At 36.3% G+C, this 12,089-nt stretch overlaps 1 protein-coding gene across 25 annotated transcripts in view; it reads right to left on the bottom strand.

Moving 5' to 3' along the window:
- Positions 1 to 12,089, bottom strand: part of SPATS2L (spermatogenesis associated serine rich 2 like) — a 172,908-nt gene that overhangs the window by 38,714 nt on the left and 122,105 nt on the right. For 13 of the 25 annotated variants that reach the window (XM_055379354.2, XM_019021787.3, XM_004033026.4 and 10 more), the window contains one exon: positions 713 to 919. The exons of the other annotated variants lie outside the window; for them this stretch is intronic. In XM_055379354.2, coding sequence (XP_055235329.1) covers positions 713 to 919 — 207 coding nt within the window. The remainder of the gene's footprint in view (positions 1 to 712; positions 920 to 12,089) is intronic. 25 annotated transcript variants of the gene reach the window in all.

The raw sequence follows: 12,089 nt of genomic DNA, 5'->3' as shown, positions 1-12,089 counted from the left end.
CAGGCCATGTTTGGTAGAAGAAAGAAATCCCCCTCAAGAAAAATGAGAAAGTAGATCAAACCAAAGCCAAGGAAATCAGATACAACTGAGGCTGAATGAAAAGAATAGTATTTAATCTTCTGGGAATCAGAAAGGAAGTGATTTTCATTTTTAATACCAGTTACGTATCAAGTATATCCAAGCTCAGAAAAATCATAAAAATCCAGCGTGTCAAATATAAAACCCTCTTTCAATGTTACATTGTGTGTAAATTCTAACACAGAACTGAATTTACATTGGGAAGACCATATCTGAAGAACATATACCAAACTCCAGACTCATCTTTGTTCAATGCACGTCAAGCAATTGTGTATCAGGGAAACATGAGTCCCTTTTAGCAGTTACATTTTTAAAAGAGCTACTGAATGAGCACTTGCTTTATAAGATATTAGGATAGAAGGTACTTGTGGTGCAAGTTTATCCATGCCTACAACAAGAATGGTCTCAGAGGGGCAGAGAAAGGAGATGTAATTCTATTTAAATATTCAAGACCTTTGATTACATGGGAGGAATCACCTCTGCCTTTCCATCTATGTGGGTCACAGAAAAGAAAATGCAATTTCATGTGCATCTCTCTTCACTAAGCAGCATCTTTTGGAAAGTTCTGTCACTCTGGCACTTTTCTGTATGTGCAAAATATGTTGAATCATTTGTGCAAAAGAAATCACTTTACCTCTTTTCTTTGCCAACTCATCTGGCTTTATTTCAAGATGAGCTGCAGGGGTATTGGACTTAACAGGAGATGTTTTTGCCTTAGGCTTGCTTGGGTTACAAGGCTGCTCAGCTGACCACTGTAGGCCATCTGACCTCTCTGTTGTTCCATGTATAGGTTTGGGGTTCCCATCTAAGGATAGTTTCTGTTGCAGTAGTCTGTTGCCTTCTGTAAGAAAACACCAAATAATGACTGTGAAGTGATAAACTAAAAACACTGACGATAAAGTGATGGAGGATGCCAAGATTTTTGTTTTTGTTTACATATTGGCAATAATGCCTTTCATTGCAAACAGTCAAGAAACTGTTTTAAAAGAATCCCCAGAAGATTAGAGGGTGTACTAGAAGAGCCTTGTATTTTGAGTAGAAAGACCTGGGCATGTTTTGGCTCTGGTAATCACTTGCAGAGTGACCCTGGGCATCTCTGAGCCCTAGTTTCCTCATCCATAACTATCCAGGAAGGTTATTAACAGGCTTATAGAAGATGAGCAGTGCCTTTTCCCCCCTGCTATTCCAGTAAAGGCTTATGAGTCTTTTAAGTACAATTTCATATTGAGGCTATAAAAATGTAGCCCTCCTATCTCCAAGTGCTACATTAATGTCTTGTGATATTTCATTCCGAATTAATGAAGGCAGAAGCGTGATTGGAGATAGAGCAAAAATGAAGTGACAACAGATACTATAATCATTGCATCTAATTTATGGAGGGCTTAAATCAGAAAACATCATCATAATATCTCAACTATATTTAAAATCTAGGGAGTCAGATTCTCTCTGGAGATTTAATAGATGTGGCAATAAATTAGCAGGATGTTGCTTTTGGCATCTTTTAAAGGTAGGTTCCTATTTAGTTATTGCTGGAATGAATTAAATGGCATGTTAGTGGCCTGAAACGGAAATGTATCACCCTTAACATCTTACTACCAGAGAAAGTTTTGGGTGTGAGAAAAGGGAAGCCAGTGTGCTCTTGAAGGCCAGGTTCTTGTAGAAAGCTTGATGAGTGCAGTTTGGATCTAGGAGAACCAAGTTCTGGTATTCCTTACGTCCTGGGTGACCTTGTGGGAATGTCTTCACTTGTCTGGCTGACTGGCTTGCACTCAAACAGAACACAGTCATCTTTGTAAAGCCCAGCCTTTTCAGATAGTCACCCTTGCCCTGCTTCTCTCTACTCCCATGGTACCTTGCCTTACTTAAAACCATGGTACCACGGTTTTATGTTTTAACACAAGGCTTCCGTATCTGCCCCTCACCCCTGCCTTGCAGAGGGTGCAAACTTCCCAAGGGCAAACCCTGAGTTCAATTCTGTTTTGAAGCCATAGTACTTATGTCTGGCTCGATGGCTTTCTGTAGAATTATGATCTAATTAAAGTACATTTGAAACAATTTCATAGAAAAAAATAAAAAACAATGAATATCTTACCTGACACAGTCACAGAGACTACACTTGAAAAAATACAAAGGAATATGATCTAGGTCCTAGTCAATTTGATTTTAGACATTAGTCCATTCATGATCAATATAATTAGACTTCAGTTGAATCCATCATTCATAACTTACATATCAAGAAAGCACAACATACTTTTTATGAGCTGAATGAATACCCTTAAAAATTTACTCACAGTACACAAAATGTTCAGCAAAGGTAGTAAACAAAGTACATAAGTACTGAAAACAGCATTTCCTCCAGTAATAAAACAGATTCAAATGGTAGTATGCAATTTTATCCTTAGTGATATTAAGGTAGAACTTCACTATAAGGCACTGGCTGTCAAACTTCAGTGTGAAATGAGTTTCCCTTGGTACTTATTACACATGCAAGTTCCCAAACACCATTTCTAGAGATTCCAGTTCAGCTGTGGGCCCAGGCTTCTCCTCCCCAGGTGATTCTGTTGGAGTGGAGATGGGTGGTACCAGCCACCCTGAGAAACCCTACTGTAAAAGATTAAAAAACTAATTTTATGTTGAATCTATAAACATTTGTGTTAAAACAATGACACGTCCAAACTGGTTCCAAGTCACTACCTCTCTAAATTCCAGTTGAGAGGCAGTCTGGATGAGATACTATAAATTGAGAATTCTGGGTTAGGCTGTTTTTGCATTGCTGTAAGGGAATACTTGAGCCTGGGTAATTTTTAAAGAAAAGAGGTTTATTTGGTTCATGGTTCTGTATGCTGTACAAGAAGCATGATGCCAACATCTGCTCAGCTTCTGGTGAGGGCCTCAGGAAGCTTACAATCATGGCAGAAGATGACTGGGAGCCAGCATACCACATGGTGAGAATGGGAGCAAGAGAGTGAGGGGAGAGGTGCCACATACTTTTAAACAAGCAGATCTCACATGAAGTAATTGAGCAAGAACTCGCTTATCACCAAGGGGATGGTGTTAAACCATTCGTGAGGGATCTGCCCCCATGATCCAATCACCTCCCACTGGGCCTTACCTTTGACATTGGGAATCACATTTCAACATGAGATCTGGAGGGGACAAACATTCAAACCATATCAAATTTAAAACACAGATCTTCGTGTATAGTGTCGTAAAGAGATCATATTCTTGAAAATAAGGGGATTTATACTATAACTTAATGGAAACAATGACCTTAGAGCAGAGGGAAAAAATTATTGTAATGAAATGCAAAAGAATTTTAAATGGAAGCCAAGCATGCAAATGAGCATAGGCTCATTAACCTAGAGCTGAAAACATTTTATTTGTGTATCAGAGAACTGATATGTGGTCTACTGGTTCGTTTCAACATTCCCCATCAGATATCAATTGAGAAATGTGAGTAGAGATTTTTTTTAAGTCCTCAAAAGCTGTCTCATTACTAGTGAAATCATTGAACATTAAAATCTTCAAGACCACTTGTACATATTTGCATATATGCATGTATGTATGACATGCATGTATGTCTTGTTCATCATTACTGCATGTGTTTGATATCTTGCATATACATAATAAATACTGAATGAATGTATCAGTGTTACTTTAGTACAGATCTGTCTTCAAATATAGTAAAACTCTGGGACTCTTGCAGATGAAAACTGGTGGAGCGTTATAGAGCTATAACAGAAAGTCACTGTATCCAGTGACTTTCCTCTAACATTATAGTCCAGAAATACCATCAGCTCTCCATTTATCTGGAGTCCACTTGTAAACTTCAACAGGTTGTAGCTCAATGGGGGCTGATTCACACATAAGCCTCCAGTGTCCAGTAAGGTAGCCACTGGCCACATGTGGCTGTTGAACACTGGAAATGTGGCTTGTCCAAATTGAGATGTGCTGTAAGTGTAATATACATGCTGAAATGTGAAGGTTTAGTACAAAATAAAAAATTTAAAATATTTCTTTAATAATTTAAAAAAGATTGACTACATGTTGAAATGATATTTTTGATACATTAAGTTAAATAAAATATATTATCCAATTTAATTCACCTGTTTACACTTTTTAAATGTGGCTACCAGAAAATATAAAATTATATACATAGTATGTGTTAAATTTCTGTTGGATAACACTAATAGGATACACAAGGAGTGTGAGAGTTTCGATCTTCAGTGTGTAATCACTACTAATTTATATTCTAGAAAAGGGTATTTGTTTTAGTGAAGCCTTAAAATATCCTCTGCAATTTCTACATGAGAAAAGTGGTGACAGGATGATGTATGTCTTGTTCATCATTACTGTATGTGCTTGGTATCTCGTAGATACATAATAAATACTGAATGAATGAATCAGTGTTACTTCAGTGCTATGCATGCCTACGGCCCTTCCAATTGTAGGGAGCCTCATTTGATATGAGTCTCTGGCTGTGTCTTTATCTAATATTCATCAAATACTTGAACCACAGTAGCCGTATCTTGGAAAGAAAAGTTATCTCTGGAAACACCCCATCTGCCTAGATTTCAATAAAAATTGTATACATTTTAATTTAATCCTTGTCCATGTATCTAAAAATGGCTCCTAGAAGTTTGTGTCTTTGAATTTAACTATTACTTGAGCATTCCTTTTATTAAAAACACTTACCAGATCCCAATTTTGTATATACACACAAATGGTATATAATGTCCTGAGTATCACGTTGGTTTCTGATTCAAGGATTCAACAGACACATATGGAGAGTGCACAGTGTATCAGCTCTGGTTTATTAATAGGCAATAAATGAGAAATGGACTGACCTTAATAACTAGTATGTAAAATGTGAAAAAATAATGGAAGAGGATACCAGAGTAAATCTGAATTGACCTTTCCCATTGAATTGTCTTGGTACCTCTGTTAAACATTAACTGACTATATGCGTGACTATTTCTGGACTGTATTCTATTCCACCGATCTAGCTGCCAGTTCTCACACCACCATGACACTGTCCTAGTTACTGTAACTGCTTTACTCCTCTTTTTCAAGATTGTTTTGACTATCTTAGGTCCTTTGCATTTTAATATAAATTTAAGAATCAATTTGCCTATTTCAACAAAAAATATGATGAGATTTTCATTGGACTTGTGTTGAATCTATAAAGCAATTTGGGGATATGCGGTATCTTAACAATACTGAGTCTTTTGACCCTCGACATGACATACTATGCCATTTATTTCGATTCTAATTTGCTTTAGCATCATTTTATAGTTCTTAGAGTCTTGTGCATCTACAGTCAAATTTATTCCTAGGTATTTTAGAATTTTTATGTTATTGTTTATAGCATTTTTAAAAATTTCAATTCCAAAATGTTGGTTGCTAGAGTTCAGGAATACAAATGCTTTTCAATATATTGAACTTATATCTAGCGACCTGGCTAATTTCCTTATTAGTTCTGGCAGCTTTATTTATTTAATTTTTTTTTTGTAGATTTCTTAAGATTTTCTTTCTACAAACACAATGATGACAGTGGTAATGAAGTCTAACTTCTTTTCCAATCGTTCCTTACCTTATTTCCTTGTCTTATTAATCCTAGCTACAAAGCAGAATGGGCATCCCTGCATTGTTCTGGGTCTTAGGGAAACTGCATTCAGTATTTTATCAAGTGTTACACAGCTGTAGAGTTTCCATGTATTTATTAGACTCTAGAAGTTCTCTTGTATTCCTTCTTTGCTGACAGTTTTTGTCTAGTGAATTTTTTATTTTACACACTGAGATGATCATATTATTGTTCTCCTTTATTTTATTAATAATATTATGTTGATTTTTTTAAATGTTAAACTGATGTTGAGTTCCTGAAATTATTAACCACACCCACTTGGTCATGCAGTATTATCCTTTTATATATTGTTTACTTCACTTGTTAATGTTTTGTTGAGGATTTTTGCTCCTTTATTCATTAACAATATTGTTCTGTAATTTTCTTTTCTTGTAATGACTTTGTCAGGTTTTGATACGAGTTATGCTGGCCTCATAAAATGAGTTGGGAAGTATTCCTTCTTTCTATTTTCTGAAACTGTTTAAGATTGCAATTACATTTATTCCTCAAATGTTCATGGGAATTCACTAAGGAAGTCATCTGGGCCTGGAAATTTTAATTATGAATTTCCTTGATAAGCATAGTGTTATTCAGATTTTCTATTTCTTCTTGTCTGTTTTGTTAAGTTGTGTTTTTAAAGAATTTGTCCATTTCATTTAAGTTGTTGGATTTATTGGCATAAAGTTGTTTATAACATCCTGTTGTTAGCTTTTAAATAAATGAAGTCAGGGTTAATTTTATCTCTGATATTGGAAATTGGTTTATTATATTTTCATTATGATTCAGTTCAAAATTTTTCTCATATCTCTTGTGAAATTTTCTTTTTGGCTAATGGATTGTTTAGAAGATTGATTAATTTTTAAACGTTCAGAGATTTTCTAGTTATCTTATTGCTATTGTTAATTCAATTCTACTGTGTTCAGACACCATACTCTTAAGATGGTGTTTTAAAATTTGAAACTTATTTTATGGTCCAGCAACTGGCCTATTTTAATGTAAATGCCATGTTCTCTTGAAATTGTTGGGTGTGTTGTCCTTTAAATATCAATTGGCTCAAGTTGGTTGATAGTATTGTTCAAATCGTCTATGTTCTTACTGATTTTTAATCTATATGTTCTATCAGTTACTAAGAACCTGATATTAAGATCTACACTGCTGTGGATTTGGATTTGTTGCTTTCTTTAGTTCTATATATTGCTGCTTCATGGATCTGGAATCATTAGATGCACAAACATTTAGAGGTGTTATGTCTTTTTGATCAATCAAAGAACATATTACTATGAAATGACCCTTGGATATGAGGCTTGTTGTTTGTCATCAAATTTGGATAAACTGTGTCCATTATTTCTTCATAGCTTCCTCCTTCTCCCTGCCAAATTTCCTCTTTGCTCTCCTTCTGAGACTCTAATTACATCTATGTGAGACTGCCTGATACTGTTCCTTAAGTCACTGAGGCTCTGGCTTTGTTTTATTCTTTTACTTTTCTTCTCTCTGTTCTTCAGTTGGCATAGTTTCTTTTGACTTGTCTTTAAGTTCACTCATCCTTTCTTCTTCATCGTCTGAACTGTTGCTAAGCACACCTGATGACTTAAATTTTCTTTTTCTTCATCCATTATATATCCATCTTTTTTTCCATAAAATTCTTAACATATTTTTAATTAGCAATCCTTGTCTGCTAATTCCAACCTGTGTATTGTCAATGGGTCTGTTTCTAATGACTAATCTTTCTCTTCATTATAGGTCACATTTTCCTGCTCCTTCCCATGTCTAGTAATTTTTAAAATTGGACACTGACCATTTTGGATGATGCATTGAGAAACTCTAGATCTTCTTCTTTTCCTTTAAAGGGTTTTGACTTTTGTTCTAACGGGTGACTAATGTACTTGCAGATCACTGCCCACTCTCTTCCTCACTTTTTGACTTGAGGATAAATGTTAGGCAGCTAAAAGAACAAGTTGGGGGATGGAAGAGATGGTAAGGGGATAGTGCACTGTTCCTTAAAATACCTTCATTTAATTCCTCTGCTTTATACTCCTCTTCTTGAGCTTGCCTTCCATCCCATGTGCTGACTCTGAACCCAGGGCTCCCCCAGTTTCTGCAGGGCAATCATCTTCCTCCCCACCACAGCTCTTCCCTCTGTATTCTATGCTGCAGCATCTGATTCATCAATAAAGCCCCTTCCATCTACTTCCTTTCTTGTAGAAACGGATACCCTTTTCTAATTTTTTTCAGTATTGTGGATTTCTACATTTAAAAATTTCTTTACTATAATTTAAGGGAATTTGTTATGAAGTCAATACAAATTCATGCCTTTCTTTCTCTTGAAAAGTTCTTGATATGCTTTGTCAAATTATTTTTCAGTCAAGTTGTACCATTTACACTCAGCTGCAGTGCCTGCAGTTGTTCTCATATTTAACTCTTGCCAACAGTGAAAACTATCAACTTACTGGTTACTAAATCTTAGTATCAACTTATATACTTTACTTGTCCTTAATTTATTTTATACAATAAATGAATTGTGCTGGTTGTTTTTGTTAGCAGTGCCAAAGAAAACAAACCCTCCTCTTGGGGGAAATATATAAACTTGGATTCAAAAGTTTTCATTATGTATGTACAGCCATGTATGTATTCAAATTTGAAAGTTTCTGAAAAAGATTGTTTTCTCTTTAGTTTTTACTTTTTAGTGAAAGCTTGATATACTTATAAGTAGACTGAAGAAATAATTCAAATCTAACTTTAAGAATTCAAATCTAACTGTAAGGAATGTATTAAACATAGAATAGTTCTAAAATAATTATTTTAACCCTTTGAGTGAAGATGGTTTCATTGTCTCCTATACACAGGTAATTGCAGCAAAGCACATCATCTGATCTTGAGTAAGTATTGTAAAGTAGTTGTATTTGGAAGAAACTGATAAAGAAACAAAGCATAACTTTGTTGTTGTAAAATTATGTCTAAAATTGCTAATGTCTATGTTACTTAAAGCACGTTACCATTCTTTAAAAAGTACTTATGTGAATGTGATGGTGTTTTATGATACTTGATACCTGATAATACAATTGGTAGTTCTTTGGTAATTGATCTTTGTGTTCTTAAATATTTACAAAAGAAGAAATATAAATGGAAAAGAAACTTCTTAGAAAGTTCCATCCCTCTACCAATCAGTTTTAAAAGTAAAAACAATGAGATTAGTACAAACTTTCTGGACAGTAATATATTAATAACTTAAAAACTATTCATACCCTTTGAACCCAGTAATTCTACTTCTAAGAATATATGCTAAGGAAATAATCATGGTTGTTCACACAAATCTATATACAAGAGATATTCACTATAATATTCTTTATAAAACCAAACAATGGAGGCCGGGTGCGATGGCTCATGCCTGTAATCCCAGCACTTTGGGAAGCCAAAGTGGGCAGATCACCTGAGGTCAGGAGTTCCAGACCAGCCTGGCCAAAATGGCGAAACTCCATCTCTACTAAAAATACAAAAATTGGCTGGAAGTGGTGGCAGGTGCCTGTAATCCCAGCTACTTGGGAAGCTGAGGCACGAGAATCACTTGAACCTGTGAGGCAGAGGTTGCGGTGAGCCAAGATCATGTCACTGCACTCTAGCCTGGGTGACAGAGCAAGACTCTGTCTCAAAAAAAAAAAAAAAAAAAAAAAAAGGAAACAATTCACACGGACAACAGTTTGGGAACAATTAAAAGAAATATGGCACATTCATAAAAATGCAATGCAGATATTTAAATCACGTTTTTAAAGAAAATTTAATGATATGAAGTAATGTTCATAATCTCACGTTAAGTAAAAAACAGAATACAAAGGTTCACAGGCCGTTTAATATCATTTTAAAAAATCAACATATCTGTGCATTTTAAAAATTCTGAAATAAAATTTAACAGTGGTTGTTTCTGGGAGGCAGGATTGTTTCCTTTTTTTTTTCCTCAAACCTTACTGAATTTTCAAATTTCCTCAATTAGTGTAAAGTCTTTTTAAACCCAGAAACACAAAATCCATGATTATCTTTAAAAAGTAACATAGCAACTTACAAAAATTTAATTATCTTTAAAAAGCAACATAGCAACTTACAAAAATTTAATTAACCTACACTTCTCCATGTATTTTATCATTAATAATTCAATAGAGATAATGAGAAAGGATTGTGTGAGTGCCCATCTTTGTTCCAGGCCCCAGAAATACAATGGTAATGAAAGACAGATGTGGTCTCTGTCTTCACAGAACTTGCACTTTAATAGGAAGGTGTGTAAATCAAACCATCATACAAACAAATGAAAGACTGCAACTGTGGTGTTAAGAAAGAAAAGCATATAGTGTTCTGAAATCTGTAACTGGCATATTTGACCTGGGGATATCAAGAAAGAATTCCCCAAGGAAGTAAACCTAAGGTGAGATCTGAATGATCTCATCTGAAATCACATGAAATAACTAGTTGAAAAGAGTGGGAAATTGTACTCCAAGCAGTGATGACATTTGTAGGGGAGAAGGCATTGTGTGCCAGTTATCAAGTTATAGTGTCTCTTGGCTCCAGATCTACTCTTCTTGCCCTACTTTGTGATACTGGAGCTGGACCCTGTAAGCAATTCTCTTTTGCCAGCTAGTAGAATGTTAACTTTTGATGTCAGCAGATGGCAATAAAGTGACCCTGCAAGGCCATAAGAACAGGAGTATATCTCTCTTTGGGGTTCTGGATCTCTATTATTATTAATTATTATTATTCACAGGAACCCAGCAGCCATGCAGAGGAGCTCCAACCTACATCCTCGTGCCATTCCCCATCTCCCGCCACTGTCAGTGGCTTTGAGCAGCTCCAATCCATCTACACCCTCTGGCAATGGCAGCCTCTTAACAGAAGAGCTCAGTCCATGCCCTTAGACAAGTTTCTTCACCACCACAAGGCTGCACGTTCCTCTGGTAGCCACACACCTTCTTTGATCAGGTCAGAATCTCAGTCTTGGCTTGGGGGCCTCCCCTAGTCCTTAGTTCCTTTATTGTCTCATTTTCTTCAGTACAGATATAGTAACTGCTCTCATGCTAAATGTGGACACCTTATGGTCCTCTTTTACCCCTTCTAGTAGTTAGTAACCTCCTACTGTTTTAATTAACAATGCTTTACATTTCTCCTATTCAAATAACCAGTATGGTTCTTATCTCCTGACTTGATCTTGACTGATACACATGGCCAGTATGAGGGCCCAAACAGAGACCAGCATAGCTAAAGTAGAGAGGGCAAGAACGAATGTGCCATGCAAGGAGGGTGGAGTGGGACACAGGGGCCAGACTATGCAGGGCTTGCAGGACAGGGTAAGTCTTCTTGTCTTTATCGTAACAGGTCAGATTTGTGTTTTGAAAAGATTACAGGATAGAGAATGATTTACAAAGGAACAAGGGTAAGTGCTAGGAGATTAATGAGTGGACTATTGCTGCAATGCAGGCAAGTGAGGATGGTAGTTTTGGTGGGAAGGCAGTGGGAGAGACTGAGCAATGAATGAATTCTAGAAATACATGGAAATGAAAACCAACAGGAAATGGGGATAGACTGGAAATGGGGAGTGAGAAAGAGGGAGATGTCATGACTGATGACTAGATTTCTGGTTTGCACAATTGGATAGGTGGTGCACTAGGATCGGGAACACTAAAAGAGAGCCACGACTGGGAAGGGAGATGAGGAGTTTGTTTTGAGCATGTTGTTGAAGTGCTTTGAAATATCAAAGTGAAAAAGTCAAAGAAGAGTCTGGAGTTCAGAGTGTAGCCAGAACTAGGAAGATGAGTTTGTGAGTCATCTTACATAATCAAAGCTAGAGTATGGCTGAAATAATCTAAGGAGAGTGTGTAGCTTTATATGATGAAGGACCTGAGATCAAACAAGCCCTGGGGAGCTTCAGCAATTTAACAGCCAGGTAAGGAAGAATGACCTCCAAAGGGAACAGAGAGGAAGCAGTAAAGACAGAGGGACACAATCAGGAGAGTGTCATGTCATAGAAACCACATGGAAACGATAGAGTTGTTAAGGATAGGGTGGTCAACAATGCTGAATACTGCTAAAGGGAAAAAATAAAGATTAAAAAACAATGGCTAGATTCAATAACATGGAGGCCATTGCTAAACTTACCTATAACAGCTTACCTAGAGCAGTTTATTTGGAGAGATGGGGCTGAAAGCCGTAACAATGAGGTGATGAGTGAGAGGGAGGTGAAGAGTGGAGACAGGGAGTAAAGGTAACTCTCTGAAGATGTTACAGAATAATGGTCTAGTGATGAAGCCTCAAGAAAACTCCTTTATTTATTTATTTTTTTTGAGACACGGTCTCGCTCTGTCACCCAGGCTGGAGTGCAATGGTGTGATCATGGCTCACTGTAGCCTCG

This window comes from Gorilla gorilla, chromosome 11 (genome assembly GCF_029281585.2).
Source record: "Gorilla gorilla gorilla isolate KB3781 chromosome 11, NHGRI_mGorGor1-v2.1_pri, whole genome shotgun sequence".
Taxonomy (NCBI): Eukaryota; Metazoa; Chordata; class Mammalia; order Primates; family Hominidae; genus Gorilla; species Gorilla gorilla.
The sequence above is the reverse complement of the archived record's forward strand: the minus strand, read 5'-3'. Positions and strand labels throughout refer to the sequence as shown.